Below are 13,731 nucleotides of genomic sequence, written 5' to 3'. Positions count from 1 at the left end.
TTGAACTGACAATTATACTTTCATATATAGTACATAGTTTCATTATCATACAATGCATTTCTATTACAGTAGAAAAAAAAGAGTCCATAGTAATAATTAAACATACACGTACAAGTAACGTTTATTTTCTCCAACTACGAAGAAATTATTATTTATAGAACTCCCTACATTAATGCCTCGATAGCTTGCTAGCTAATACATTTTAACACTTTCAACTAGGTTTCCATCAATTTTGCTTTCTGCAAGAAATGAAGAGACTAAAGTAAAATTTCGAATTTAAGCTGCATAATTAAAAAAGGAGTAATTACATTTCAATCTTTTGAATAATCTGGCATATAAAATAGTGAACAAATATATAGATTTTTTATATTGAACAAGTATACTCCCTCTGTCCCAATTTATATCACTTCCATTCTTTTTTGATCAGTCCCAAAAAGAATGACACATTTCTATATTAGGTAACAATTTAACTATAAAATATCTATTTTATTCTTAATGAAATTATTTACAAGTCACACAAATTTCTATCATTCATTTTGAATCATAAGTTTTAAAAGTTTTCCTTTCTTTCTTAAACTCCATGCCGAATCAAACTACCTCATATAAAATGGGACGGAGGGAGTAGTATATTAGAGTAATATACATAATAACTTTTGAAAAGAGAAAAAAGAAAAAGAGAATTACCATCTCCGCACCTTTCGTGGCACTTGTTATCACAAATTAGGTACTCCTTTGCTGAAATATTAACAAATTCTTGCCGTATAAGCTTTTGGATGACAAAAATGACACGGAAGTCAAATATTACTACTCTTGAATCCATTTCTGATTCCATAGTTATATTAATTTAATATACCTAAGTTTCGATGAATAAAAGTATATAATAGACATACATGGGAGACCGGCGCAGCCGGTGTTGCAGTTATCATAGCAATTGACACCTTGAGCAGCAACACCGATCGTGTTCATGTTCGCCGATAAAAGGATGATGAACACCATAGCCACTGCATTCATTTTCTTCTTCTCCATTAAGTTTTTTTTTTTTCCTTCTTCTATGTATAAAGAGAGGACTGTCGGTAGATATATTTATGTTGCTCGTTGTAACACTATTATTAGTGCCGTACAGGGGACATGTGGCGGAGGAAGATTCATCAATTTTCAATAGGATAGGACTAATTTGGAATACCAAACGTTTAATTGATTTGTTTCATTTATAACTTAGTAAAACGTTTCACAAGTACAATAACTTATTTAGTAGTGTAAAAAGATTCAGAAGTTCTACCACATATTTAGTATAATAGTATAAGTACTAACAGAGGCGTATCCAGAAATTTGTCAAGATGGGTGCACGAATACGAAAAAAATGCATTTTAAATATAAGTTTGACTTTTAGGTTCTTAATATGAACCATTAAATTTTAAAAATTATAAGTCCAAAATATATAATACTATTAGTTTTAAATTTTTATGTACACATTTGATTTAATTATATAAAAATCATATAGTGCAAAGTTTTTTAGGAACTTCCAATGTAAGACACTTGAAAATTTTGAAAGATTAAAGAAAAAAAACAAAAGAAAAATTAGTTGAAACATCAAAAGTATAATCGATAACCACTTGGGGAGGTGTCACTCAAAAGGACAAGATAAATATAAGACTTAAATTTTTATTCTTACTTAGAGAGGTGCACTCAATCATTATTGTATTATTATTTGATACTTTAAACGTGGGTTCACACATCTATATTTAAATATTTTTTTAAAATATAACACTATTATATATAATCTAGAGAGGGGAGCATGGGTTCACGTGAACCCGCGGCACCCCCTCTAAATACGCCCCTGAGTACTAAACACATCAAAGGGAAGTTAAAAAAAATAGAATTAAAGAGTTGTAAAAAAAAATAATATTTTTTTTAAATCAATTAAAAAATTAAGATAAATAAACTAAAATGAAGATAAAAATTATAATAATTTTCTGTCTAGTTTATTGGTACTTCTTCTATCCAACAATAATTGTTCACTATTGATTTGATAGATGAATTAAGAAACAATAAATGATAAATATAATTTTATCAAATCACCTTTATTAAATATAAGTCATCTAAAAAATTAAAAAATGAATAGTATTCAATAATAAAAAGTAACACAAAATAATAAATTATTCATTAATTTTATAAACTGAACAAATATTGCTGCTGTCAGATATTCTAAAATAATATAGTGGATAACAAAAGATGGTAAAGAGAGAAAGTAATGAAAATAACATGAGAAGGAACGATTTGAGTTATTTATAGCGTTGGCAAATTTGACTCTGACTCGACTAGCATTGCTTATACTGAACTGGCAATTATAATTTCAAATAGTAGTACATAGTTTCATCAACATACGATGCATCTTACAGCAAAAAGTCATAGTATTAAAAACATACACGTATAAGTAACGTTTATTTTTCCAAATAAATATTATCGAAGAGACAACTATAATTGTGGAACTCCCTACAATAATAGCCTCCATAGCACTTTCAACCAACGTTCCCATCAATTTTGTCATCTACAAAATGAAGAATAAAGTTAACTTCAAATTTAAGCAGCACGATTAAAAATTGGGATGGTTATAATCCGATGACTACAAAAAAAAAATGTAACTTATATGAGAATTTTTCTGGGGATTAATTTAAAAATTTGTAAAAAAATAAGTTTTCTATGGATTTTCATAGTAATCTCCAGGAAAATCCCCATGTAATTCACATTTTCTTATAATGGCTTTTGGTTCATCTGGTTTACAAAAGAGCCAATAAATATATAGATTTTGTACATTTATTAAATATATTATACATATCTATATATAATATAATATATACGTTTTTAATATTTCGGTCATATCATGATTAATAAAAGAGAATTACGTATAGTACGTACCATCTCCACACCTTTTGTGGCACTTCTTATCACATTTCAGATACTCCTTGGCTGAAAAATTAACAAATTCTTCTTAATTAATTATGTTATAAACACTGATTCCCCTTTTTGTTTTCATTAAATAATTCACAAGGAAGTTAAAGCAGCTATATATATATATATATAGGTTCAAGAAAATAGATACTACCATACCATTGAACTTCCTTCCTTCATTGTAAAATTAAATACAAGTTACTCTGATTGAATATAACAGAAAGTGATACGGAAGTCAAAGATGCAAAATTTCTGCTATTAATAGACATACATGGGAGACCGGCGCATCCGGTGTTGCAGTTATCATAGCAATTGACGCCTTGAGCAGCAACACCGACTATGTCCATGTTGGCCGATAAAAGGATCATCAACACCATACCCATAGCTGCCACTGCATTCATTTTCTTTTTCTCCATTATTTTTTCTTATCTATCTTTGGAAGAGACAACTGTCGGTAGATGTATTTATATAGCTCGTTGTAATCACTTTTATTAGTACCCCACTAGCAGGGCCAACTCAATAACATTAGGGGCCTAAAGTGAACCTTAAGAGAGGGGTCCTAATATATTTTTTTTATCATATATATTTTTATTTAAAATCTAAATTTCTAGCTATTTTAGATGCGAAGTCATTATTTACTGTTTTATAATCAATTTGTTTAAATATTTCCTTTTCAAATGATAATATAGCTAATATATTCAATCTTTTTTGAGCCATTGTTGATCTTAAAGAAGATTTAATCAATTTTAATTTCGAAAAAACTTCTTTCGCCTGAGGCAACAGTTACATTATTCTATAAGAAATATGTGTATTTGGAAAATAATCAAGTCTTCTTATTTGATTGAGTATTTTCATTAGATCATTATCTTCTACTTGTAATTCAAAAAATAAGTCTAAACCATCAATATCAGAATAACTATTACGTGTTAAAGACAATTCAAGGTTAAGACAATATTTTTTAAAATTCTCATCATCTAATGATCTCAATATTTTACCACTAAATAAGAAATCAAAAGTATTTCCATATGCTTCAATTGGTTCAAATCTATTTTGAAGTGAAAAAATAGTTTGATCTACTCTACTTATATAAAGCAATCAACTCTAAAAGATTCTTCAAGGGACTTTGTGATTTCGCTATCCATATTTTCATCAAATTGTTTCTTACAAAATTCACATTTATTTTCATCTCATATGCAATTTCCTTAGTAGAAATCATAACACTCATAATACATATAATTTTTTTTAAAAAAATAATATATATAAGTAATTATTTTTTAAAAATGAAGACCCCAAAATATATGGGGCCCCAAACAATGGCTTTAGTGGCCTAGCGATTAATACGTCCCTGCCCACGGGACAAGTGGCATGTGTGATGGTGATAATTTTCAATACGACTAGTTTGGAATACCAAATTTAATCTGTTTATCTCATTTTCTCTTAATAGTACACCAACACTAGCATCTTACAAATATGTAATTCAAACTCATGGATCTAAGCAAAGATAGAATGTCTACAAACTTAACATATTGTAGAAAAATTTAGAATTAATTTTTTTTTTAAAAAAAAAAACTAAAAAGAAAAGTTGGAGAAATATAATAAAGTGAAACGGAGAGAGTAGATGGACAATGATTGGATCTTTCATAATCAAACTTGAATTAGCTGTATTTTGATTTTTGGCCTTTTCTCATTCGAAGTTCTTAGACCTTTTAACATCTTCACGCAAGCTGATTTTATGTTGGCTTCTGTACAAATGAATAAAATTGGACGAAGTTTTTTTTTTTTTTTTTTTTTTAATAAAGTGATAAGCACTCTTTCTTCGAGGTTTCAAATTCAAGTCCCTCTAGGCTCTAAATGTGGAATCGCCTTTAATTTATTAGATAGCGCAAGTAAAATTGAGATATTTGTAAAGAAATAACTACATGCGGAAAGATTAAAAAAAATTAAAAGCCATTTAAATCGACTAAATTTAAGTAATTTTTAAATACAAAATGCTAAAGCTAAATTAAATAGGCAGTTACAACGTGTGTGGATAGAAATAGAAAAGAGGTTTCTATCAATAATAATTAATGAATGAATAAGATAAGATCTAAAGGTTAGGTTGGTCACGATTTTCAAGTAGGGTATTCTAAAATTGGTCTATAAAAAAGTCTATATATTTTGGTCTATAAATTGACAAATATAATTCTGAAAATAGTTTCACCATTATAAAATGCATCTATTACAGAAAAAAAGAAAGAAATCATAATAGTAATTAAACATACACGTAAAGGTTACGTTTATTTTCCGGAAATTATTATCAAAGATACGATTATTATTGTGGAATTCCGCTACAATATATAATAGCCTCGATACATTTCAGCACTTTCAACCCAGGTTTGTATCAATTTTGCCATCTGCAAAATGAAAAATCTATAGTTAAGCTGCTTGATTAAAAAAATTAAAATTGAGATGAACTTAACTTCGATTATGTTGCAAAAATAATTGCTGAGAAATGGAAAAGGAAAAAGAAAAAGAAAACAAATTACCTGGTCCGCACCTAATCCGACACTTTTCATCACAACGTTGGTACTCTCTCGCTGAAAAAAAATTAACTGTTAAAAAGAATATACTAACTATAAAATTATGCTAGTTTTGAGATATGAAATAACGATTCGATTGATGGTATAGGAATAATAAAAGGCATAATACATGGGAGACCAACACAGGCGGTGTTACAAGAGTCATAGCAATTGACGCCTTGAGCAGCAACGCGGACGGTGTTGGAAGATAGAAGGATCATCAACACAATAGCCATGGCTGCCACTGCATTCATTTTCTTCTTCTCCATTATTTTTTGTCTCTATAGATAGTTGCCTTTTAATTTTAAAGTGGGTATGAATTAAAGATAGAGAATACTGTCGGTGGATATTTATAGCATTGGCAAAGTAGAAAAAACGATTTTCATCAGCAATGAAGTCATCACGTATTTATTTACCCATTTCGTAGAAGATGCTTTTTCTTTTTAAAAAAAACAATTTCATCGTTTCAACCAAATTGAACACTCTAATTAAAAGAGAGAGACTTGCTTTATATAAACTTCATTCAAGTAAAAGCAATTTATGTAACCAAAACAGTGCAACAGAAAGAGAAGTTAGGGTAAATTAGATTTGCTAATAATTCCAATGGAAAATGTTTACTTACAAAGTTACAATCAAGCTTGTTGCAGGTGCTGGCAGGGACACCAGCCTCTCATGAAGAAAAATTACTGATGCAACTACAAGAAGTCCAACCACAAAAGAGTAAAAAATTGGTTGTCAGAGAAAATGATAGAAATTTCTATCTTCTTCGCTAACTAACAAACGAAAACTAGTTATCTTAAGACCTCTCTGATCCGTATCAACAGGCCCAAAAACTTGCATTACACACTGTTACTGGTGGTAAATGCAAGATCACAGGAAAATTGCCTATTCACACCAATGTCTTGCGCATCAACTTAGTCATCCTTTTTCAGTTTCAACTTTGCTTCGACATAGCCGCTGTAAGGAACCACGTGGTATGCATATTGCTGCTTAACAGAAAAGAAAACCGTCTCCACACAAATTAAAACATTCTGAATGGCTTCCTGAAGGTGCTCCACATCCAACCAAAAATGGTGAGATTTGATAACTCCCAAAGCGACTAGAATTTTAACCAGCAACCCCTGCAAAAGTCAGAGATGAATAGTTTATTGCATCAGTGGTGGTAAAAACATATCTCGGGCAAAGCATCAAACGGAGAGAGGCTTCCTTTCAGAAACAACACAACGAAGAAACCAATACCTCCTTTTTGGGAAGTTGAAAGAACCTCAATAGTAATGGCATGCAAGTCAAAAGGATCTAAATAGAATTCACAATTTTTTAATGGTGATGTTTTTGTATCCTTTTCTTGATGAAGATTGTTGGTTAGCAGGACACCTTTTTATTTTGATAACCTAGAAATCCTGAGGGTTAGTGGCTCATGATTTGAAACTCAGTGGATCTACCTTTCTCCACTTAAATACCTTGTTGTTTGTCTGCAGCAGGGTTTGAACTCATAACGCGAGCCTAACCTTTAAATCACGTTTCCTTGCGGCAAACCGGCAACTAACAGGATTCATTTATATTACCCTATAATCAGTTCATTACAGTGATTCCATGCCTCAAACTCACACATTGGGTATCCACCCAGCGGAGATGACTGTAAAAGAATAACAGCTATCTACTCCTAATGAAATAACCTTTTAGAGGAGGTTGGAGGCAGACATGTTAAAGATCTTTAATTTTCACTTGTTTGAACAGATAAAATGTGACAGCCCAACTGCAGAACCCATCTGTGTGCACTTCTTCCTTCTCCTTTGACAACAACTCCTCCATAGGAAGAACCCCGTCTTTAGAGAAAAAAACAAGAGAAACAGGAGAATTTGTCGAAGTATATAGTTAGAAGGCTCTACTAACTAAATAAAATGGAAATAAAATTGGAGCTTTGGCATAATGCCATCCACATCCTTATCATCGTCACAATTATCAGAATGCATCTCTCCAGGCTATAACTTGGGCTTATCACCAACTTTGTCTCCGTCATGCATCCCTACATCTGAAACAGAAAAGGGAATTATGCAATTCAATAGCAAGTCAACTTGTATATCCTTAGATATACTCAAATAGATAACGAATTCCGTGAAGTTACTTGGCTTAAATTTGAACTATTAGAGATTCTAGACTATGAGTAAGGAAATGGGATCTTAATGGAGCAGACATAAAATGGTACTAGATATTAAGAATCCACTAAATCATTACATGTGATATTAGAATCCAGCTGAACCAATCAATGAAAGGAAGGCATGCATGCATAAGTTCATTAAAAAAGAAAGCTTACTGTCCATAGTTGAATCAGCCCCCAGTGGAAATTCTTCAGCGGTAGGAAGAACCCAGTCCCTTGGAATGATGATGACTGCTGTCCTTAGTACACCATAAGCATTTTCTTTATCCAAGAAAAAGAGGACCTACATAAACAAATATTAGAGCAAAAATGGACTTGTCCTTTATTTTTTCACCAAAAGGATACCCATACTTGCAATCTTTGCATATGACCTGTGTTTATCTTATGTAACTTAAACTTTTGGTCCATCAACCAAAACATGCCACGAACTACTAAACAAGTCTCACATAAAATCAAACTTCTCACCTTTGATTTATCACTTGTAGGTTTGTATTTCGTTCGCAACATATGCTGACTTAGAGATGAATGTTGAATTATCAACGAGGATCTTCGTCTGACCGGACCAGGGTTGTTCGAAACCTGCAACCAACAACAGTAGAAATTTTCATAATAGCCTACAACTTTTGTTTTCACGTTAAACATAAACAGTATGATCAGTTTAACAATCATATTGAAGCTATAAAAACATAATCTTGCCTGATACTTTGAAGAGTTTGTTTGGAACTTGGACAACTATATTGATGTTTATATCTTATTGGAGAAATACTGAAATTAATTTATATAAACCTACTTGATGCAGTAAAACCAAAGAAATATAAAGCCAAAGGTCAGAGCAACTAGACGCAATTACATCTAACTTGACAGGAAAACGTCAATAATTACAACATAATAAAGGTAATAAATATATCTGTCTTTCAAGGTGCATAACATTATAGCAATAATAATGAGGCATCCCCATACATCATGTAACTTCTAGTGAGTATGATACTTGGTTTGAAACCAATGAACACATCCAGGAGCAACATCAATTATAATCACCTGTTCAGAAATGTGAAACTTACAGGTGAACTAGAAATTCCAAACAGGATGGATGTTTCCAAACTCAGGTGCTCAACTGAGATTCGGGTGCTGCTGACCAAATCCTTGTTCAATTTCTGAGCAACTAGCACCTTCTTACAGGAAACAGGTGCCGGGAGGATTAGTTACATGGATTACAATTCAACATACTATGAACTTCAAAAAGAGCAAGACATACTGCATTAAGTGTACCTATTGACGGGTGAGAAGTGTTGGTTTTTGGAAGTGTTGCTCCAACTTTAGGGGTCATTTCTGGCTGAAGAGGACCAAAGAACAGAGGCTGCAAGAGTAGCAACAACTTAGATGTACAACACCACAATAAAAGTGCTTCACTGATTTTATAGACCACAAGGTGCCTTTTATATTATTTATTTTATTATTTTTGACAGAAAGCAAACAGCAGAGATATATAAATGAGATCTAATTGCATATATGTTCAGAAACACTTACAGTATTTTGACTCACAGCATGTGGAGTACTTGAAACATTACAAAGTCTGGGTGGTGTAGGCTGTGACTGCTTTAGGCAGTTCAAGCATAATGTGGATTGTGGAGCACCTCCTGAGTAGTGGGAGAAAAAGAGCTCTTTAGATCAAAATCAGGGCCTGATGGTTTTGCTAACAAAGGATATGTGGAAGGTGAGACTGAATGTGGGGATAGAGGGGCAGATGTTGATAAAGACCATGAGTTCCTTAATGGAGAAAAGGTGGAGGTAGTGGAAGAACTGGAAGCTGGTTTAAAAGGTGCAAACGGACTTGAATGGATCCACGGAAAAAAAGAAACATCTGAGGCAGTAGATTCCACTCTACTTCCAGTGCCACAAGAGTTTAACAATGATGTGTTTAGGGGGAAATATATGGGAAATGGACTGCTGTGACTTCGTAAATGGGGTAGAATTTTCATTTGATAGAGAGTCAACTCCTGCTCTTTCCACTGCAAATGTACTTGTAAAATGGGAATTGATCAACAGTTGATTGGTTAAATACTGGTGATATGAAAGGCCTCCTGTTGTCGATGACACCAAATCCCCTGTGTGCTGGAAACACTAAATGAAGAACCACATTTCTGACCTGCAAGTTCACCCAAGAAGTACACAAAAGTTAATGAAATACAAAGAAGAGTTCTTTGATATTTACGGATAAGAAAACAAGTTAAGGATACCTTTATCACATAACTGGTAGTCTTCAAATCTCAACTCCTCTTGGCTTATATCTTGATAAGTTTGCATTCCACAAATGGATTGAACTTCTCCACCATCGAGTCTTGTGCTATCTATATCTGGAGTTGAGACGCATGATGTTGTTCTACTTCTTTTCTGATTAATACCAAATGCGGATTTTCCAAAACCAGAGCTCTTGAGCAAAGGTGTTGAACTTTCTTTTCCTGATTTGCAAATTTGATCTAAGATTGAACATTCAGGATATTCAAAAATATAAAGTAGGAATAAATAGTACTCCCTCCGTTTCATAAAGAATGACCTCCTTTCCTTTTTTGTCAGTTTAAAAAAGAATGATCTCTTTCCTTTTTTGGTAACATTTTACTTTTTGCTTTTCACGTGGCATGTTTAAAATCACAAGATTTAAGAACAATTTTGTACATTTGACATAACTTTAATTTAGGACCACAAGATTCAAAAGTTTTTCTTTATTTACTTAAACTCCGTGTCAAGTCAAACCAGGTCATTCTTTGTGAAACGGAGGGAGTACTTAGTAATATATAACAAAAGCTCAACATGGATTTCAGATGAATATAGAGCATAAAGTAATGCACAATGAACGGTATATAATCTTTATATCAATCGGATCATCTAGATTACAGAACAAAATGTTCCCTCAAAATGTTGAATAATCTACTCCAATACATGAGGAAATGGAAAATAAAGTAAACCTTTGCTCCCTGACATGGATACTGCTGGTTGGCCAAAGGAATAGGAATTAAATTTTGGGGTGCCTAAGCGTGAATGGCTTGAAACACAAAGTGAGGTAGCTTTTAGAGATCCAAATGCAGAGGAGTCTGAGACATTGGCATCTCTGGACCATAACGTCATATTTCTTTCCAAATATTTGTAAAGTGGATGGGCCCGAAGATATATTTTGTGTTTGACCAAGTGTAGCATTCATTGCTGCATTAAAGGCTAATGTTCCTGCAGTTAGGAAAGCAGATTGAATTGATCTGCTAATCACTAATTAAAGACAACTACAAGGCACCAATAGCTGGCACAAGATTGGTTCCACAAATAGTAAGCAATAACATTACCCACCGTAAGAAATCCCACTGAGATGTTGCAGTTTTTACCAATATTTTTGGAGAAGAGTACAGCTCAATGTGCATACCACTTCGCTGCTCTAGAAAAGTAAATATGATATCACTCATTTCATGAAATTGACAGTACTAAGTGTAGCATCTATATATGTCATTCCTCACCTGGACCACAAGCGAGAAAGAAAGTTGTACTTAATCCATTTGGCAGAGAAATCATGCGAATAACATACTCAAAGAGTGTTTGTAGATCATTCTCATGCAATAGCTTAAGTGGTCTTTCTTCTGAGTTAATTTGGACATAGTCCAATAAGTTTGTTTGATCAATTTAATTACAGAAAGATATGCACATATAAAGGTAGCAATAATATATTTGAATAAGTAGAATCTGAATCCACATAAGAGAACAAATTAAGAATACCTTTATCACCTAACTGGTAGTCCTCAAACCTCCACTCCTCCTGGATTTTATCTTGACAAGTCTGCATTCCACAAATGAATTGAGTTTTTCCACCACCGGGTCATGTGATATCGTTCTTTGGAGTTGCAATATATGATGCTATTCTACTTCCTTAATGATAAATGCCAAATGCTGAATTTCCAAAACCAAAGCTCTTGACAAAAGGCGGTGTACTTTCATTTCCTGGTTTGCAAATTTGATCAAGATTAAATACTTAAGATATCCAAAAATATGAAGTAGGAATAAATAGTACTCCTACTTAGTAGTACTAGATAAAAGCTCAACAAGAATTTCAGATTAATATAGAACATATAGATTATAAAACAAAATTCTCCATTAAAATGTTGATTAATCTGCTCCAATACATGAGAAAATGGACAATAAAGTAAACCTTTGCACCCTGACATGGATGCTGCTGGTTGGCCAAAGGAGTAGGAATCAAGTTTAGGCGTGCCAAAGTGTGAGTTGCTTGAAACGCCAAATGCAGGAGCTCTTGGATATCCAAGTATAGAGGAGTAGTCTGAGACATTGACATCCCTGGATGGACCACACCAGAGATTCATTGGCGACACTATCAAAGTCATATTTCTTTCCAAATGTCGGTAAAGTGGACGAGTCCATAGATACGTTTTGTGTTTGACCAGATGTAGCATTTGTTGCTGCATTAAAGGCTAATGGTCCTGCAGTTAGGAAAGCAAATCGAATTGATTTTCTAATCACTAATTAAAAGACAATTACAAGGCATCAATAGTTGGGTATCCAGAAATAGTAAGCAATAATATCACCCACCATAAGAAATCCCACTGAGATACTGTAGTTATTACTAACATTTTTGGAGAAGAGTACAACTCAATGTGCATAGCTACTTTTACAAGGAGCATATTTAGCTTTTCGATCAATTCCAAAGCCGCCTTGCTGCTCTGGAAAAGTAAATATGATATCTCCCCTTTCATGAAATTGGCAGTATATGTCAATCCTCCCCAGAACCCACAGGCAAGAAAGAAAGCTGTATTTAATCATTGGGAAAAACATATCATATTCAAAGAGTGTGTATAGGTCAGAGATGAGAGAGCATTCTATGAAACATAGAGTTGATAAGACATAATAATGCTCCAAACACACTGGAGTTGTTAGTTTGTTGAATTCCAGATGTAGGTTCACATTGCTAAAGGGCAGACTTGAAGCTATCAAAAGATAGTCAAAAAATATTCATCATCAACAAAATTCAATCACTATTAATTATGTGACCAAATAATTTGTTTAATCAACTTAATTACTGAAATTGGGTGTGTAGTTATTGTTGTTATAGTCTAAGGACACATTTCTTCAACAACAGTTTAATAAAGAATATCACTAGTATGGAGTAATGCATCCAATATCTATCAACAGTTTAATAAAATATATGTAAACAGATGTATCATGGATACGGAAAAAGAGAAATTAAGCCACATAAACACATGAACAATACAACTGACTAAAACGAACTCCTCAGACCCCCCAAAGAAGAATATGTCAAGATTCAATTATCAAATTCAAGAAAGCAAGAAAATGCATTTGGGGAAAGGTAAATTAAACGGAATAAACAATATATCAACGAATTAATATGCAAGAATCACAAAGAAAATGCAAAAACATGAAAACGGAAAAAGGAATGTTATATTCTAGGTGTTTTGATAATCCTCACAAATGCAGGAACCTAGTCCCTGACAGAATGCTCTCGTCCAGATTCAAATGGGGTACATCTATAAAGCTGTCATGTCAGGTGGTAGGTGAAAAGTGCAGTGTACTGCACCAATAGGAATAGCGGACGAGACTGTCTGTTTCAGTGGCTCACAATTGCAGGGACCTGGACCTGGACCTGGTCCCTGGCTAAGTTTTCTCATCCAGATCTATAATGGGGGACAACTGTAAAGCTGTCGTGTCAGAGGTTGGTGAGGCGTCAGTGTACTACACCAATCAAAATGGACGAAGTTGTTTGTCCAACGGTCAATAACTCTTTATGGTTGACTTAATCAACATGACAAACAACAAATTAATTCATTCATTCAAAAGGAGAGAGAGCTAGCACGTCTTTTCAAGAACTTACTAAGAAAAATTTGCAAGAGACCTGATCCCTGCAAGAGCGTATGTGAAAGGACAACAAGACAACTGTCAGAAAAGCTGCCACTTCTGATGTGGTAGGTACACATCTTTCCAGAGAGGCAGGCTCTCAGTCAATGGGCGGTCCCAAGGAGTTTGTGTTCATTTTGATATAATCTCTCAACACAAAAC

General features: G+C 33.2%; 2 protein-coding genes, 1 long non-coding RNA gene and 1 pseudogene across 3 annotated transcripts; all 4 read right to left on the bottom strand.

Annotated features, from left to right (window-relative positions):
* On the bottom strand, positions 1 to 1,133 carry LOC125877526 (uncharacterized). The gene is made up of 3 exons (XM_049558797.1): positions 891 to 1,133; positions 685 to 735; positions 1 to 239 (listed from the first exon to the last, which is right to left on the bottom strand). Exons 1-3 carry the CDS (start codon positions 1,024 to 1,026, stop codon positions 193 to 195), a joined length of 234 nt encoding a protein of 77 aa, XP_049414754.1. The 5' UTR covers positions 1,027 to 1,133; the 3' UTR covers positions 1 to 192.
* Positions 1,134 to 2,331: 1,198 nt separating this feature from the next.
* On the bottom strand, positions 2,332 to 3,450 carry LOC125877533 (uncharacterized). Its single transcript, XM_049558802.1, has 3 exons — positions 3,221 to 3,450; positions 2,917 to 2,967; positions 2,332 to 2,548 (listed from the first exon to the last, which is right to left on the bottom strand). The coding sequence occupies exons 1-3, from the start codon at positions 3,363 to 3,365 to the stop codon at positions 2,520 to 2,522; spliced, it is 225 nt and encodes a 74-aa protein (XP_049414759.1). The 5' UTR covers positions 3,366 to 3,450; the 3' UTR covers positions 2,332 to 2,519.
* A 1,652-nt stretch (positions 3,451 to 5,102) lies between these two features.
* On the bottom strand, positions 5,103 to 5,822 carry LOC125877549 (uncharacterized). The gene is made up of 3 exons (XR_007447620.1): positions 5,638 to 5,822; positions 5,475 to 5,525; positions 5,103 to 5,342 (listed from the first exon to the last, which is right to left on the bottom strand). It is a non-coding gene; the product is annotated as an uncharacterized LOC125877549 (long non-coding RNA).
* A 1,577-nt stretch (positions 5,823 to 7,399) lies between these two features.
* On the bottom strand, positions 7,400 to 13,343 carry LOC125853489 (nuclear pore complex protein NUP98B-like; annotated as a pseudogene).
* Between the last annotated feature and the right edge of the window lie 388 nt (positions 13,344 to 13,731).

This window comes from Solanum stenotomum, chromosome 1 (genome assembly GCF_019186545.1).
Source record: "Solanum stenotomum isolate F172 chromosome 1, ASM1918654v1, whole genome shotgun sequence".
Taxonomy (NCBI): domain Eukaryota; kingdom Viridiplantae; phylum Streptophyta; class Magnoliopsida; order Solanales; family Solanaceae; genus Solanum; species Solanum stenotomum.
Note: the sequence above shows the minus strand (reverse complement) of the source record. Positions and strands in the feature narration are given on the sequence as shown.

Excerpts from the sequence above, each read along its gene's own strand:
- LOC125877526 (XM_049558797.1), bottom strand. The coding sequence starts at position 1,026 with ATGGAGAAGAAGAAAATGAATGCAGTGGCTATGGTGTTCATCATCCTT. Across the intron at positions 736-890 it reads CGGCTGCGCCGGTCTCCCAT|CAAAGGAGTACCTAATTTGT; the intron begins GTATGTCTATTA and ends TTAATATTTCAG. Across the intron at positions 240-684 it reads CCACGAAAGGTGCGGAGATG|AAAGCAAAATTGATGGAAAC; the intron begins GTAATTCTCTTT and ends CATTTCTTGCAG.
- LOC125877533 (XM_049558802.1), bottom strand. The coding sequence starts at position 3,365 with ATGGAGAAAAAGAAAATGAATGCAGTGGCAGCTATGGGTATGGTGTTG. Across the intron at positions 2,968-3,220 it reads CGGATGCGCCGGTCTCCCAT|CCAAGGAGTATCTGAAATGT; the intron begins GTATGTCTATTA and ends TTAATTTTTCAG. Across the intron at positions 2,549-2,916 it reads CCACAAAAGGTGTGGAGATG|ATGACAAAATTGATGGGAAC; the intron begins GTACGTACTATA and ends TTCATTTTGTAG.